This window comes from Myxine glutinosa, chromosome 7 (assembly GCF_964187855.1).
Source record: "Myxine glutinosa chromosome 7, kmMyxGlut1.1, whole genome shotgun sequence".
NCBI classification, from domain to species: Eukaryota; Metazoa; Chordata; class Myxini; order Myxiniformes; family Myxinidae; genus Myxine; species Myxine glutinosa.
Genome location: NC_136267.1, coordinates 152818529 through 152837370, shown reverse-complemented (window position 1 = coordinate 152837370; position 18842 = coordinate 152818529). Strand labels below are relative to the sequence as shown.

General features: G+C 44.4%; 1 protein-coding gene across 1 annotated transcript; it reads right to left on the bottom strand.

Moving 5' to 3' along the window:
• Positions 1 to 1680: 1680 nt before the first annotated feature.
• Positions 1681 to 18629, bottom strand: LOC144893098 (uncharacterized). Its single transcript, XM_078782758.1, has 3 exons — positions 18544 to 18629; positions 3068 to 3773; positions 1681 to 2929 (listed from the first exon to the last, which is right to left on the bottom strand). Exons 1-3 carry the CDS (start codon positions 18627 to 18629, stop codon positions 2081 to 2083), a joined length of 1641 nt encoding a protein of 546 aa, XP_078638884.1. The 3' UTR covers positions 1681 to 2080.
• Between the last annotated feature and the right edge of the window lie 213 nt (positions 18630 to 18842).

The following is an 18842-nucleotide window of genomic DNA, read 5'->3' as shown; positions in this document are numbered from 1 at the left end:
GACAAACCCAAAGCATTTGCTCATAATGACTGCACATGAATTCATTTTCCATGGAATAGTCAGATTCTTATGAAAGCCAGCCAAGAAAGTCCTTTACAGAAAAGGACACCAGGATTCTTTGATATCAAAGCAAATGCCAGATTGCAGCACACTTGGGACAAAACTGTAAGATTGTAAATAAAGATTTATAATAATTATAATAGTAATAGTTGGTGGATAATTAATAATTTTATGATATTTTAAAATATATATCTTCGACGATAGAAGAGAGATGTCTGTCTGTGTGTTGCCATTTTTCTCAGAGTTGGCTGAACGGATCTTTGTCAAACTTTCATAGGTTCATCAGTGAGTGTCCGGGAGTGTTTTAGGAAGAAAAAAAAATTATGAAAAAAAAAGAACGTTCTTTTGGATGTTTTTTTTTTTTTTAAATCGCTCGATAGTGCCTATGCCTTTTAAAATTAATGACAGTTATATACAAGTACACATTCGCATAAATAAATACAAAACATTCACCAGACATTTAAATACATATAAATCAAACAATTCCGGAAGTGTACGAAGCAGGTCGTACGGCTTCTTCTCCTTCTTGATCGGCATCACCCACCAGCATATATATGAATCCCCTTCCTGTCCTGCTTCCCCCCCGCTCCCTCCCTTCCTTTCCCCCCTTCCACCCCTCCCCTTCCCCTCCCCCTCCTTCCTCCCCTTCTCACCCCCTCCCCCTCCCGCATTCCCCCCTCCGCCATTCCTCCTTCCCACCATCCCCCCCTCTCCCGTCCCCTCCACTTCCTCCCCCCTCCCCCCTCCATCCTCCTCCTCCACCCGGCAACGCCGGGTACTTCTGCTAGTATTAAATAAAAATACATCAGTGGACAGAGTCTTCAACCTGGGATCCCAGCATCATATTCATGAACAATCCCGTAAAAACACGAAACTAGCTAGCGTGTGGGGATGAAATGTGGTGGAGAATAATTAATGGGATTTAAGGTTTTTATGAGAAACTTTCAAAGTACAAACTCTAATAATATGAGTTCTCTTACAAGGACCAATGCAGGAGGCCATTAGGCCTATCAAGCCTGCCCAATGGTTGGTAGCCTTTGCTTGCTTGTAGTCTTCGGTATGCCTCGGCCAGGTTCAGGATCTAACCGACTGACCTCCCGAACTCAGAGGGAAGACTCCAACCATTATGCAAACGAGTCTGGTTAATAATGTTACGTCACGTCCCGAGCGATTCCTGAGCTTGTCGGAATGAAATTATTTATACTTCTGTAATCACAATCTGATGAATCTTGTAATCTGAGATTCTTAATCACAATCTTAGAAACACTATAGAGTTAAATGAACACCTTACCCCAATACCCCGTGCAGTCTTGAGAAAACAGGACATAGTAGGGTCTTTTATACTTTTGACTGTCAGACAGACGGAGAGAGTAAAAATATTATCATACTCCTCTCTGTGCACGTGTGATCAGGATGAGATTCCGTACAAATCGCCAAATTTGAGCCATAGTACTGCAAAACTGCAAGTTTGTGTTCCAAATCTTGTTCCGATTTGTGTTGAAAATCTAACAATCAATTTAGTCTAGTAGGAAGACTAGGTCCCCCTGCACCCCCCGGAGATATACTTCTAATCAGTGTTTCTAGATTGGAAAAAATGTGTAGAAAATGACTAGCTATGGCCCCAAGCTGAAAAAATGTCCCACATACCATTTTTATGCAAATTACTGCTGCCATTATCAAAAAAACGATTTTTGACATATCTCAGCCAATATTGCAGATAATTGAAAAATGAAGGTGTCTAGACCCATGTTTTGAAGGGCATAGATCATGATAGAACTATTCATAACATGATTACATGTGTCTATGGTATACTAGTATGCTAATTAGTGCTTTATTTACAAAATAATCACAGTTTTACGAAATAATAGACTCATATTAAGGTCCGTCTACACAGACGTTAACACAAAGTTTTATTTTTCTAAATATTACAACTGTCAAAATAGTCCTAGCACTCAATGTGACCACTCTTCTCTTGCTTGTTTTAGATAAACATCATTAGCATTAGTGATTCTACACTGAGTCAGTCATCATCATTTTCATCGAAATCGTCAGAGTCAAACTCTTCTTCTCCTTCCTCTTCCTCCTCCTCTTCGTGCTCTCCTGTGTTCAGAAGATCCACCAGTGAGGTTGGTAGGATGGGACCACTGGACCACATTGGTTTCAACAGTCCTTCATCAGTCCTTATCCATCCTTGCTCCTCATAAGGTTTTGGCTTTTCGATGATAGGTTGATCGGCTCTTTTGTACAATGCTACGCGGTGGTTCACACGCTGGATGTGCGGCTTCAGGGCAGACTGGCATGGAGGAAGGCGAGCCAGATCAACCTTGGACTTGGATGTGAGGGTCTTGTCCTCTCCCACCATTTTTCGTAGCAGCTTGGCACGGACAATGTCCACTGATGACTCGCGACTCTGGCCGTACATCACACAGGTGAATTTTTCTAACTGCCTCTCCACCTCAGGGTTGGCATCCCAGTTGTCACCCAGTTCACCGAATGCCCTGTGAAACCTGGGATTCTTCTCCAGCTTTTTCAAGGGCCCGACTTTTCCCTTCCCTTTGAAGGCACTGGTGCAGTCTTCTCCGCTGAACACATAGTACCCCAGGAGAGTGGCACAGTAGTCCTCTCCCAGGGATTCTGCCAGATCAGAGACGTTGACAAGTTGGCGATGCTTCCCTGACCCTGTATCCAGGTACACCGTCAGCTTGATGTTGTGGGCATGGTGGAGCAGGATCAGGAGGATGTCTGTGTCCGGTGTTCTGACTACAGCGTTCTTGTATCCGATGGTAGCAGCATGATGGAGGTACAGAACCACCCTGGTATCAGTCTCTTCCTGGTTGCTGTAGATCGTGGGGAGTTCACGTACCTCGACCTGAAACACAAAAAGGCACCGCATTTCAATCACCAGTCACTGCCAGTTTCAGATCTAGACAAACATCACAGGTAATCACCTTTTTTTCAGGAAAAATTACAAATTGAATCGCCATTCACGAAGGGCTTTCAATTTTACCTTGCCATTCGTTGAGGCAAGTTGGTGGGCCTTCCCCTCCACGATCAGCACAGCCATCTCTGTTCTCTCCAGCCTGGTAGCTGCCTCTTGTCCACTCCACACTTTCAGAAGAAGCTGGCACATCTGCTTTTTGTTGTCGTCATTTGCAAGGAACATTTTGAAGTCATATGGCTTCCTGGTTGCTGGTCCAGCCAGAATGATCTTCTCTGAGCTGCCCCGCCTCAGCCTTTCCTGCGCTTTGATTGACTCAGGATGGTAACTGTCAGTGGAGAACAGAAAGTGCTGCTTGGCCACCATCTGATCAAGCACCTGCAAGCATATCTCACCACATGTTGGGGGAAGGTTGGCAAGGGTATGCAGCAGCGCCATTCCATCCTGGATGAACAGGGCATCCTTGGGGTATTGCAGATCTTGTGGTGTGGTGTCCTCTAAAAGGTAGTGCAGAATGGAGGCTTTGTTGGTTTTGCAGAAGAACCCATCTGGTGTCCCAAGGCTAGGAGGCACTGGCATCAGGCAGTACTTCATGAGTTCTCCCAGGTCTAATGGCTCATCTTGACTCTGAGCTGTTGGTGGCCATGGTTGGTCTTTACACTCTCTGAAAGCCTGTAGAATACCCTGGCGAAGTTGGAGGGCAACATTTTGGTTCTTGTTTGTGCTTCCGAGTGTGAATGCTCGTGCGAGAGCATTGGAAACTGTTATGTTTGAGCTGTGCACAAGCCAGAAAGAAATGACATCACATTTGTCATGATCAACCTTCGTGAAGTGGATATGCTCCTTGATTGGGTCATTCTGTAGGCGTTTCAGTAGTTTCTCTGACCGATAATTTGAGTTCTCATATCCATTCAGTTTCAGTTCCTCGACATAGAGCAAGCGCAAGGAAGAAAGCTGTAGAACTTTATTCTGCTGGATGACCTGGGTTTGAATGTGTTCCAGTACTGAGTTGAATGCCTTTTCATGGGCGGCTGACATGCAAGCCTGCTCCTTTGGTGCTTCGGCTCTGTGAATCGCACGCTCATAGTTGTAGAATGCTGTGCGGAAAGCTTTAAAACATGACGGATGGTGTTTGGCCTCACATGCAAAGAGGTCTTTGTTTTTCACCTTTCGATGGAGTCGATAGAGACCCATTTTCTCAGCCCGTGTTTCGATTTGCTCCCATGCATTTTCTTTGTTTTTAAAGGATGGGAAGGTTGTAGGCCTCTCAGTATTGCGATGAGCATCTTTGGTCTCAACTTTCTCACAAAATATACACTCTGGCGGGAAGATGGGTTCAGCAGAACCTCCTGGTTTACGAGGAGAGTGATGCCATGATGAGGTTGATGGCCCTGGTTCTGTATCATCTCCCAGACGATGAAAGTGGCGGACAAAGTGCTTATAACACTTGCTGTGATATCCTACTCTTTCTAGGTCATCAGGAAGAGTTGCCGGGATCTGATCACATACTGATTGCATACGACATGGGGAGTCATGCGGTTGGTTGAGACGTCTATCCCGGATCTTTTGAAGCAGTTGCAGTTTTTCTGAAGCAGATCCTTTAATTTTACGGAGGATGTCTACCATCACTGTTAAATGACAAATAAGAAATCACGAATGATGTTAAAAGTGCCTGTGAAAGGAGGCTCTGAGTTTTCAGTGAGGTAACAGAGGTTCTGAGTCATGTTCTACACTAGGGTACTTTTTAGCTGACTAAACCATGTTTAGTGGCATCAAAAGTGCTAATAGCTAAAACATCTAAATTCTTCCACACTAACGTTAGCTATCTAGGCCAATGAAACATTGTGCTAAGTTACTGTAGCTAGCTCAGCTGTCGTGCCTCTTTCTGGTTCAATTCATATACAGAAGTCAACAGATATGTCTCATGTTTGGCATTAACAAAAGTTTAAGTTACACCGACATTAGGAACATACTGTACATAGATGAGGCTAGCTTTAACGTTAGCTAACATGGTGCTAGCTGGCTCAGCTGTTATTCTGCCTGTTTATGATTTCATGCAGAAACTGAAGTCAAGAGTGTGAGTAACATTATAGTTAGCATCTTACCTGGCTAGATTGGAGGATGAATACCAAGAACAACACACAGATGGAATGGAAGACTGAACTTTCAACTGAGGTATTCAATAACATCAACGTTACCAATTGATACGAGCGCGCGAGCGCGCATGTTACATGGATGGAAATGTAAAATGGCAGCTATAGCAGCACTAATTTGGATCTCTAGTCTGTCATTTCTGCACTGTGATTGGATAACATAAAAAAATATGTTTGGGAGTTAACAGCAGGAGTTGGTAGATTTTACGTGGGCTGGGTGAGAAACCTTTAAATAAGCAAGTGAAAATCTCTCGCAATACAAAGTCAATGGTGGGAAGAAAAGTTGAGTGGTACCAATGTTACTGCCAATGTCCCGCCCCTATGCAAGACTCAGGAGCATCTTGTTGACATTTAACCTTGAAAATACCTGGGTTTAGACCCCTTATGTACCATGTTAAGTTATCTGCAGTATTAACGTATCCTTATCATTTGTAAAACTGATTATTTTGTAATTACAGCATTAATATGCATACTAGTATACCATAGACACATGTAATCATGTTATGAATAGTTCTATCATGATCTATGCCCTTCAAAACATGGGTCTAGACACCTTCATTTTTCAATTATCTGCAATATTGGCTGAGATATGTCAAAAATCGTTTTTTTGATAATGGCAGCAGTAATTTGCATAAAAATGGTATGTGGGACATTTTTTCAGCTTGGGGCCATAGCTAGTCATTTTCTACACATTTTCTCCAATCTAGAAACACTGATTAGAAGTATATCTCCGGGGGGTGCAGGGGGACCTAGTCTTCCTACTAGACTAATTGTAATTAAGTAGTTCGACGATCATAGACTGAGGTCTCATGTAGACAGAAAAACCGATAGGCAGACAAAGTGAAACAATTGCTTAACCCCACTTTTTGCTTCGTGTGCGCGGGGTAACAAAAATGTTGTTTTTTTTGTTTCCTTGATTTTGGGATCTCCCTTGACATCCAGTTACACTACTTGCTATCTCAAAATGTGTTGTTGAAGGGTGCTGCAGTTCCGACATCATTATCAAATTTGTGTTCCCAAGTTGGTCCCATATCACACGTCAACAACTGTCTCCCGCTATGAAGTGCAACCAAGATGATGATGACTTGCTGCTGGACTGGCTTCGCTGGGTTTTCTACTGTCATGAAGGTCATGGTGGAGATGGGGGCCGAGAGGAAGGGGGAGTTCGGCTGCAGCCTTGAAACAATGAAGAAAAGTGGGTTTGAGCAGATGAAGGGACACAGTTAGGAAGAAGAAGGGACAAATGAGTTTTTTTGTATACAGGATCGAGGCTCGTGAAAAAGCTAACATTTATCACACAAAAAAATCAAAACAGACACACAAAGTATATAATAAGGGGAGCTATATAATAAGGGGAGCGGTAGACAAGATGAGGAGAGAAGGGGAAGCACACAAACAACATTTGAGAGCAGGGACATCGGGAGCTCTGTGGGAGGGAGAGGGCTTGGGGGGAGGAGACAAGATGAGGAGAGAAGGGGAAGCACACAAACAACATTTGAGAGCAGGGACATCGGGAGCTCTGTGGGGGGGAGAGGGCTTGGGGGGAGGATTGTCCGCTTCCGGTCCGGTATGAAGAGGACGCAGGCGTCACATGCTCGCCGCTGCTTCGACCGGGCCACTGTCAGTTGCTTTCTTTTTTGGTGGTCGTGCGGATTTTTTGGCCATTGAGTCTGCCCTTTGCATAGCCCCGGCTCTGCTCCCTGCTTCGCCTGCCCGGCTCCTTCACCTGCTCGCTGTTTCCTCGTGCGCGCTCTCGTGGGTTGTGACCATCGCAGCGGTTTGGTGGCGGTTTCCCGCCATGATCAACCTTGGCCTCGTGATCGTCTCTTTGCTCCTGCCTGCCCTCTGCTTGGTCCCGGCTCTGCTCCTGGCTTCACCTACCTGGCTCCTTCGTTTCCTTGGGCCTGCTCTCGTGGGTTGGGACCATTGTTTCACCTCCTCAACCTTGGCCTCGTCTCGTCTCTCCGCTCCTGCCTGGCATGGCTCTGCGGTACTCCGCCGCAAGGCTCCTTCTGCTCAATACCCGCTCCACCCCATCATGCATCTCTGCCATCAAATCAAATGGACTCCTCCGACGACCCAGGTACATTCACCGTGGCTCCGGTCGTAAGTTTGTTTATTTGCAATCAGGTCACTCCATCCCCGTCCTCTGGTCGGCTCAGCGCACTCTCACTCTTCGTCCCAGCGCACCTGGTCACAGCAACGCACACGATCGCACCTCCTGCCTACGAACCCTGGCTAAATCACCTGAATTCATCCCTGCTGTTCAAAACAACATCAAGCTCACCCTGTTCAACACCCGGTCCCTCAACAACAAATGCCTCATCCTGAACGAATACATCCTGGATAACAAACTGGACTTTCTCTGTCTCACCGAAACCTGGCAACAACCTCTGGACTACTACACACTCAACCTCACCACACCCAATGGATATTCCTACGTCAATAAACCACGCTCGGAGGGCCGAGGTGGTGGAATTGCTGTTATCCACCGTCAAGACATCAAGACCAACCTCATCTCCATCTCATCTGCTCCATCATTTGAACACCTGGCTTTTAAACTCTCTGGTCGCACGCAGTCAGTCATGGCTGTCGTCTACCGCCCTCCCAAACCACACCCATCATTCCTGTCTGACTTCTCCTACTTTCTGACCCAGCTATGTTCCCTCTCCCCCTCAATCCTCCTCCTTGGTGATTTCAATATCCACATGGACTCCACTGACTCCACAATAACCACTGACCACTGATTTACTCACCTGCTTTAACCTCACTCAACATGTCAACTTTCCTACCCATATCCGTGGTCACATTTTGGACCTTGTCTGCTCCACTGGATTAAATTTGCACCATCTCTCTGGCTCCGACCTCACCCTCTCTGACCACTTAGCCATCACTCTGACCATCAACATCCCCGCCCCAACACCAAGACGTTATCGCACTATCACCTTCCGTAAGCTAAACGCTCTTTCACCTACCTCATTCTCATCCACCCTCTCTGAAAAAATGTCCACTTCTCCCTTCATTGACCTCCACACCCCTTCCGACCTCACTGACGACTACAACCACACTCTCTCCTCCTGCCTTGACCAGCTTGCGCCTGTAAAAACCAAAACAGTTTCTTTCACCCATTCTGCTCCCTGGTTTACCCCTGAACTCCGCCTGATGAAAACTCGTGCTCGCCAACTTGAAAGACTCCGCAATAAAACGGGTCTCACAGTTCACTCCCAAGCCTACAAGGACCACCTACAACACTACAAAGATACCCTCTCCCGCGCCCGCTCTGCCTACTACTCTCAAATTATCCACTCTGGCTCCGGAAACCCAAAAGCACTCTTCTCCACAATAAACAAACTCCTCCGCCCCCTGAACACCACCACCCAGTCATTCACAGTAGACAACTGCATCTGCTTCCTCTCTTTCTTCCAACGCAAAATTGACAACATCTACAACAGCTTGACGACCGCCGCACCCGCTCCCCCTCCAACCACCTGCCCCCCCTTGTCCTGCCATCCCCTGTCTCGGTTCTCCCCAATCTCCCCTACTGACCTCTCTGAACTCCTCATAGGAATGAAAACTGCCACCTGCACTCTTGACCCCATCCCCTCCAGCTTTGTCAAGGCCTCCCTGCTCTCTCTCCACTTATCATTGCAACACTAAACTCCTCCCTGTCTACAGGCATCGTCCCACCTTCCCTCAAAATTGCTGCTGTTACCCCCATTCTAAAAAAACCTGGTCTAAACCCTGACACCCTAAACAACTTCAGACCCATCTCCAACCTACCCTTTCTGTCAAAAGTTTTGGAACGCGCTGTAGCCACTCAACTCAAACATCATCTCTCTGCCAATAACCTGTATGAAACATTCCAATCCGGATTCCGCTCCAACCACAGTACTGAAACTGCTCTCCTCAAAATCACCAACGACCTTCTCTCCTCTGACGCTGGCAACCTCAACATTCTCGTCCTCCTCGACCTCAGCGCTGCCTTTGACACCATCGATCACACCATCCTCCTCACCCGACTTGAATCCACCTTTAACGTTACCGGCACTGCCCTCTCTTGGATTAAATCATAGCTCTCTGACAGACGCCAGTTCATCTCCATCAATAACTGCAAATCCCCCACTGCTCCCCTCCCCCAAGGTGTCCCCCAAGGTTCAGTTCTTGGCCCCCTCCTCTTCATCCTTTACCTGTCCCCCCTCGGTCACTTAATCCGCCGTCATGGTCTCCAATTCCACTGCTTCGCCGATGACATCCAGCTTTTCATCTCCACCAAGTCCGTCTCCACCGACACCCACTCTATCTGACCTTGGACCTTGGACCTTGGACACGTCTCCACCGACACAAACTGCATCACTGAAATAAAATCCTGGCTTCAAATCAACTTCCTCAAGCTTAACTGTGATAAATCTGAAATAATCATCATTGGCCCAAAAACGCTCACAAAATCCACCCATAACTTTGCCCTCAACATCGACGGTATCCCAGTATCCACCTCCCCTCTCATCCGGAATCTTGGCGTCATCTTTGACCAAACCCTTTCCTTCGACAAATACACTAAACAGATCACAAAGTCAGCCTTCTTTCACCTGAAAAACATTGCCCGTCTCCGCTCATCCCTCTCCTCCACGGCTGCAGAAACCCTCATCCACGCCTTCATCACCTCCCGTCTGGACTACTGCAACAGCCTCCTCTATGGTTCACCCTCAAAAATCACCAATAAACTCCAATACATTCAGAACTCCGCTGCCCGTCTACTCACCCATTCCCGGACCCGTGACCACATCACCCCCGTCCTTTACAAGCTTCACTGGCTCCCCATCCCCCAGAGAATCCAGTACAAAATCCTCCTCTTGACATACAAAGCCCTCCATAACCTGGCCCCATCCTACCTGGCTGACCTCCTCTCCAGACACACTCCCACCCGCAACCTCCGCTCTGCTGGTACCAACCTCCTGACCCCCTCCATCCGGACCAAATTCAGATCCTGGGGGGACAGGGCCTTCTCCATCGCTGCTCCCACCCTCTGGAACTCACTACCTCACACCATCAGAGACTCCTCCTCACTCACCACATTCAAAACATCACTAAAGACCCACCTGTTCAACACTGCATTCAACATTCAACCCACAGCATCTAACCCCTGACTATCTCTTCTCCTTCTCCCTCCTTTTGCTTTAAATATTTCCCTTTTGATTCTTGTCTTTTTGCAATTGTTGTTTTCATGTATTGTTATGCATTATGTTTTCCACTCTGTCAAAGCGCCTTTGGGCTTCTGGAAAAGCGCTATACAAAATAAATGAATTATTATTATTATTATTATAGCCAAGATGAGGAGAGAAGGGGAAGCACACAAACAACATTTGAGAGCAGGGACATCGGGAGCTCTGTGGGAGGGAGAGGGCTTGGGGGGAGGAGGCATGGGAAGGGAGTGGGGTGGGAGAAGTATAAAACACATGGACACTGCTCGGACTTGCAGGAAAGAAGTTGGTATTTCAAAAAAGTGGATCTGGGGTGAATTAACGGGGGTAGAAAAGATCAAGGTTTTGGAAGGGGGAAGATAAGAGATGGTGGTGCACAGCTGATTTGAAGACCTGGAGGGAGGAGAGGGATTGAAGAGAGTGAGGGAGTTTGTTCCAGAGGCGGGAGAAAAGAGGAATGAAAGAATGAAGGTGAGCAGAGAGTCTTGATTATGGCAGTTTAACAATAAGAGGGTTGCTGGCAGATCTTGTGCGATCTGTAGGAATATTTGGGGGACAGCACAGATAGAGCTGGGGGAGAAAGGCCAGAGAGGAGTCGGTAGAAGACAGAAAGACCACCAACCTGCCTGCGGTGAGTAAGTGAAAGTTGGGGTTAGCACACAGCTTTGATGCTGCGAGAAAGGCCGATATAAGATGGGTGGAGGCAAGGAGCAACAACTTACCTATGACCGTGCACAAGCAGCACCTTAGCCTTGGCTACTTACCAGCCAGCATGTCCAGCTGGGGCCCATATGGGTCCTATGTGGGCTAACTTGTGTGTCCCTCACATAGGCCCCAGCTGGATTTGTCCATAGGCACCACCCGGGGCACAAATGGGTTAGCCCACGTGGGCAGGATGTGGTATTTTTGTGGGCAAGACCATGTGGGCAGGGTATGGGCTTTTTGTTGGCTAGCCCATGTGGGCAGGGCATGGCCTTTTTGTGGGCTACCCCAAGTGGGCAACAGGGCATGGGATTTTTGTGGGCTACCCCATGTGGACAGGGCAGGGGCTTTTCATGGGCTAGCCCAGGTGGGCTGGGCATGGGCTATTTGTGGGCTAGCCCATGTGGGCAGGGCATGGGCTTTTCGTGGGCTAGCCCATGTGGGCAGGGCATTGGCTTTTTGTGGGCTAGCCCATGTGGGCAGGGCATGGGCTTTTTGTTGGCTAGCCCATGTGGGCAGGGCATGGGCTGTTCATGGGCTATTTGTGGGCTAGCCCACATAGGCTGGACATGGGATTTGAATGGGTTATACATGGATTTTTCCTGGGCCTCATGTGAATGTAAATGCGGTGTAAATCAATACTGCATTAGCTACAACATCACATCTGCTTTACTGTCAGTAGAAATATCATATGGAGTGTATTTAGAGGGGCTTTTGCTTGAAGTTATCTTAAAGAACATCCTAACTTGAATCTGTCAAAACAAGATAATCATGATAAATACTTTAATAATTCAATGGTGTTCCTGTGGAATTTGAAATGTCTTGCAACATCTTGCTGTGGTATTCTTGATTCTAGAATACCAAGGGTGTGAACCTCTGAAAGTTTGACAAAGATAAGATCCATTTACCCCCCCCCCCCCCCCCCCCGAGAGAAATGGCAACACACACACACACACACACACACACACACAAACAGACAAACATCTCTCTTATAGTATGTTTCGATTTACTAAAAATCAAACTTTCAACCCACTGCATTGAACCACCATCCGAAGTATCATAAAATTGACGATTGAAGTATTATCGATCGACAACATGGCTGTTGATTGGAAACTACAATGTTTATTCAAACGGAATGATTCACTTCAGACAACAACGAACTCACGTTTAAAAACTGTTGTTGAACGGGTCTCGTTTTGGGTACAATAAAATCCAATCTTGGTGATGTGATCGGCTCAGGGAAGGTCATGGCAGATAACGAGACCCAGGTTGTCTCAGAGATATGATGAGAGTGTGGGATCTACTCATGGGAGTTCATGACCTGTTCCAGGATTGATTATCATTCTGGCCCATCTTTTGATCCTCGTGAGGGACGTAACAGCTGCTGCTCCAGCACCTGAATGCCAGACTCTTTGATGTAGTATTCAATCGTTAGATAAGTTATATAGATGGGTTCTTCATAGTCAGAAAACAATGGTGACATGTTGTAGCTTGTTGTGTTAATTTTTAATCACATTATTTACACCACGTTTGTATAAACATTCGGAGGAACTTACCTGGGAGGCATTAATTCCCATTTATTTATGCCATATTTGTCTGATTGTTAGGAGCAAAGAAGCAATCCCCTCCAAACCTCAACAATGTGGACTGACCCATTTCTAAGACTGATAAGTATGAAATAGCGTGAAAAGGAACTTCAAAGAAGGAAAGACCTATTAGGCCCCATTCCAATCCCCACTACTTCTAGATAGGTCTACCTATCTAACTCAATTTCAAAACCATCGACTGTTTCTGCTGCCACTACCTTTGCAGGCGAGAGCAGTGACAGTGGTGTGAAATCAGCTAATAATTTATTTTCAGACCAACTGTCAGGTATGGGTTGTGACGTATTCTCTGCCCACCTGGAGCAACATTACCAGCCCCATCTTCCCCCATCCCACTCTAAACATACTGCAGGTAGTCCTATAATTATGGAGCTGAGGAGACAATTTGGCTGGGGTAGCAAGGTGCGATTATCTAGTCTTATTGATTGAGAAGGATTTTAGAAATGCAGAGCCAAATTCAGACAGACATGGCAATGATTGAGACATACATTACATTGATAATTGACTCTTGATAATTGAGACATGACAATGATTGAGACATACATTACATTGATAATTGCAATTAATTAATTGAGACATGACAATGATTGAGACATACATTACATTGATAATTGACAATTGATAATTGAGACATGACAATGATTGAGACATACATTACATTGATAATTGCAATTAATTAATTGAGAGATGACAATGATTGAGACATACATTACATTGATAGTTGACTATTGATAATTGAGACATGACAATGATTGAGACATACATTACATTGATTAATTGAGACATGACAATGATTGAGACATACATTACATTGATAATTGACAATTGATAATTGAGACATGACAATGATTGAGACATACATTACATTGATTAATTGACTATTGATAATTGAGACATGACAATGATTGAGACATACATTACATTGATAATTGACTATTAATAATTGGGACATGACAATGATTGAGACATACATTACATTGATTAATTGAGACATGACAATGATTGAGACATACATTACATTGATAATTGACAATTGATAATTGAGACATGACAATGATTGAGACATACATTACATTGATTATTTGAGACATGACAATGATTGAGACATACATTACATTGATTATTGACTGTTGATAATTGAGACATGACAATGACTGAGACATACATTACATTGATTAATTGAGACATGACAATGATTGAGACATACATTACATTTATAATTGACTATTGATGATTGAGACATACATTACATTGATAATAATTGACTATTGATAATTGAGACATGACAATGATTGAGACATACATTACATTGATAATTGACAATTGATAATTGAGACATGACAATGATTGAGACATATATTACATTGATAAATTGACAATTGATAATTGAGACATGAGAATGATTGACACATACATTACATTGATAATTGACTATTGATAATTGAGACATGGCAATGATTGAGACATACATTACATTGATAATTGACTATTGATAATTGAGACATGACAATGATTGAGACATACATTACATTGATAATTGACAATTGATAATTGAGACATGACAATGATTGAGACATACATTACATTGATAATTGACTATTGATAATTGAGACATGACAATGATTGAGACATACATTACATTGATAATTGACAATTGATAATTGAGACATGACAATGATTGAGACATACATTACATTGATAATTGACTATTGATAATTGAGACATGACAATGATTGAGACATATATTACATTGATAATTGACAATTCATAATTGAGACATGACAATGATTGAGACATACATTACATTGATAATTGACTATTGATAATTGAGACATGACAATGATTGAGACATACATTACATTGATAATTGACAATTGATAATTGAGACATGACAATGATTGAGACATACATTACATTGATAATTGACTATTGATAATTGAGACATGACAAGGATTGAGACATACATTACATTGATAATTGACTTGATAATTGAGACATGACAATGATTGAGACATACATTACATTGATATAATTGACTATTGATAATTGAGACATGACAATGATTGAGACATACATTACATTGATAATTGACAATTGATAATTGAGACATGACAATGATTGAGACATACATTACATTGATAATTGACAATTGATGATTGAGACATGACAATGATTGAGACAAACATTACATTGATAATTGACTATTGATAATTGAGACATGACAATGATTGAGACATACATTACATTGATAATTGACAATTGATAATTGAGACATGACAATGATTGAGACATACATTACATTGATAATTGACAATTGATGATTGAGACATGACAATGATTGAGACATACATTACATTGATAATTGACAATTGATGATTGAGACATGACAATGATTGAGACAAACATTACATTGATTATTGACTATTGATAATTGAGACATGACAATGATTGAGACATACATTACATTGATAGTTGACTATTGATAATTGAGACATGACAATGATTGAGACATACATTACATTGATTAATTGAGACATGACAATGATTGAGACATACATTACATTGATAATTGACAATTGATAATTGAGACATGACAATGATTGAGACATACATTACATTGATAATTGACTATTGATAATTGAGACATGACAATGATTGAGACATACATTACATTGATTAATTGAGACATGACAATGATTGAGACATACATTACATTGATAATTGACAATTGATAATTGAGACATGACAATGATTGAGACATACATTACATTGATTATTTGAGACATGACAATGATTGAGACATACATTACATTGATAATTGACAATTGATAATTGAGACATGACAATGATTGAGACATACATTACATTGATAATTGACTATTGATAATTGAGACATGACAATGATTGAGACATACATTACATTGATTAATTGAGACATGACAATGATTGAGACATACATTACATTGATAATTGACTATTAGTGGGGGGGCCAATGTTTTCCCGTTGAATTCAAATGTTAATTTGTGGACACTGGTTGGGTTGTCTTTAGGGATGATAGAAGTTGTAGAAAAAATATGTCTCCATTTTTTTCAAGTTCTTTATAGCGGCCATTTTGGATTATCAAAATGGCGTTTGTTGAAAACCGAAATTGTCATTATCTTGGCTTCTAAATGACCTAGAGTGTTAATTTTGGTGTCCAAATGTACATATTTGCGGATACTTAATCCAATAAACACACATTTATACACCTACATATGATCAAAAGGGTTCTTTTGATCAATATGAACAAAAGGGTTCATATTGACCTATGGCATCCTTCAAGTTGATCTCTGGTCGTGAGCGGGCCACGATCAGCATGCGCGCAAACAGTGACCTGTCGTCTTTCAGCTCTACAACCTTGTCTGCCAGTTTGTGCTTCACAGCTTTCCTGGCACTCTTCCACATCTTCAGTTTGACCTTTCCCATTCTGGCCCAAAGGTTGATTTCATTTGTGTTGATGCGCTCTGCAACAAACGTGTTATATGCTTTCTGACCAATCTCATCTTGGTTGCAGACATCCTTCTGTACTTCAGCTGGCATCACCACCTTGGTGATGATAGTCGTCAGGTCTTCACCCTCATGCGTCATGGGATTCATGGACTCTCTGATCACATTCTTCAGTCGACGAATGCTGTCTTCCTGCCGAGCCCAGACTGTGGTTGATAGGTCGTGGTGCTCCTTGCGTGTAGCTGATTGTGAGCCAGCCATCTGACGGGCTTCTTCAGCAAGCCTACTCAGCTCTGGTGCTGTCAGAAAGAACCTTTCGCGGGCACTGGCATTCTGGGTAATGCCCACAATACCCCCTGTCACCTTCATGATCCTGTTGATGTGCTCCAGTGCATGGTCCACACCTACAGCACAGAAGGGGATTTCATTCTTATGGACACTGAAGTTCCCATCCATGAACTCTTGGTAGATCCCTGGATCTGTCATCTTCAGGGCCTTCATCTCTGCAAGGTACCGGGGAGTCAGCCTGGCATATTTCTGTTTGTCATGTGCAAAGAAGTATATGCACATCTCATCCAGTGAAGACAGGTGAAGCTCAAATTGTCCATCACGGGTGGCACGGATGAATGTGTATTTCAGCATTATCATCCGCATGTAGCGTCGCACAAACTTGAACAGTGGACTCTTGGCTTCTTTCCTCTCATCAAACTTTGCCATGGCCTCCAGGACTTCGTTTGACTCGAGGACAGCTAGCATGTTGTTCTGCGCGCTTGTCATCTCCTCTCGGTTGTGTAGATGACAGCTCTGGGCAACCTGTTGTGCTGACTGGGTACATGGGCCCCTCAGATGGGGATGCTCTTGGAAGAATTCGTCCACATAGAGGTCGAAGAGGGCTTGGACAGTGGTGATGTGGGCCTCCAAAGCCCTCTTCATGTGCTTGGCTTCCAGTATTTGTCTGGTCGTTGTTGGGCCATAGATATCAGCCTCAGACCAAGCCTCGTCAAGACCACTGTCCTCTATGGCATTCCCAGCAGCCCTCAGTGCAGCCATCACAGTGTGCATCTCCCCTAGTCGCAGTACCCACTTGCCTTTGCAGTCATCTCTGGTCATCTCCAGCTGTTTGGCTCGCTCATACAGGGCCATGTCTAAGGTGATCACTGTCTTCCTATCGGGACCCATGACCATGCAGTTGATTTGCTGTGTCTGTTTCAAGACTGTTATCAGTGTTTGCCATTCATGGGCTGGTGCTGCTACCAATGGCAGGGCGTTGACCTCTGTCAGAGGCTTCGAAGAGGAGAGCAGTGAGTTGTAGGCTGTCCAAGTTGGGATATCGTGATGCTTGATCCTACTGCCAGGTGGTTGTTTTGGATCGTGGACGAGTGACCCAACAGGGTCAGCATGCTGGGGTTCTGCAGCTTGCAGCTGGTCATCTGGTGGGATGATGTCGTCTTGTACGTCCTCAGCTTCAGCTGTTCGCATGATTGTGCGTGAAAGTAGCCACACTGTGTCCGTCGCAGAGTACGGCTTGGTGACATCTGGGTTTGACCGTGTCTTGAAGCTATACGTGGTACCTGTGGCAGATTGTTTGTTTGGTGCTTGGCAAGGAACAAAGTCTGGAGCAGTCAGAACCTTGAGTGAGCGGTGTCTGGCCTTTCGGTCATGTAGTGTCAGTGTTCTATGTTCATCTGTGGAGGGTGCATGTTCCCGTCGTTGGTAGAGTGCCCAGGCTGTAGCATGGAGTGTCCGCTTCCCATCAGGTGTGTCTTCATTGAAGTCACTGTTGTCCACTGCAAAGAAGACAAACGTCCCTATGCGCATGGTTCTTGGAAAGTATACACCCTGTTCTGTCGTAGACTCTATGACTGAGTTGGCCAGCTGTGTCTCCAACCGCAAGATCCGACTATAATCAACAGACAGACCGAACCCATGCAGGAAAATCCAGAAGCTTCTTGTTTCTGGTGGACTGATGGACTACAATGGCAACGGCAAGCTGCTGTGGCCATTCTAAGCGATGGCGAAATGGTGCATCTGGCTCTTTGGGCTTGTACGTGACTTGGCGTTTTGACTTGTAGCCGTACATGATGTTCTGACTGATGGTTATAACATCTCGATGAATAGTGGCTGAGCGCATAGTCTCTGGCTCAATGCTCGTGGCTGGTCCTTCCAGTAGCCAGCGGAGGAAAGCATAGAGTACTTTGGGTACATGCTTTTCAGCATCATCAGTGTTCATTTCTCCTTCAAATTGCCATGGGTGCTTGTTCTGACAAGCAATGGCACTGCGGAGAACAGAGGCACTCTCAAACAGTTGTTCGATGTTTTTTTCATTTGTCTTCGTCATTGCATCTTCGACAGCTGCCATGGGTGTCGGCAGTGGAGAATACACTTTGCATTCAGTGCCATACGGCAGGTGCAGAAATACGGCAGGTGCAGTGCCATACGGCAGGTGCAGATTCAGTGCCATACGGCAGGTGCCATACGGCAGGTGCATACGGCAGGAGAATACATACGGCAGGTGCAGAAATCACGCACGGCAGTGGAGAATACACAGTCTGACTCGTTTCGACGTTTTGGTTTCATGAAGTGAACGTCATCAATGTGAGAGTTGATTTTCTCCTTCATGCCTTGGGTAGTAGGTGATGGGACATTGTGCACACCATTATTGTCAAGAATCCTGGAGTAAACCGACTTCAGGTCAGACATG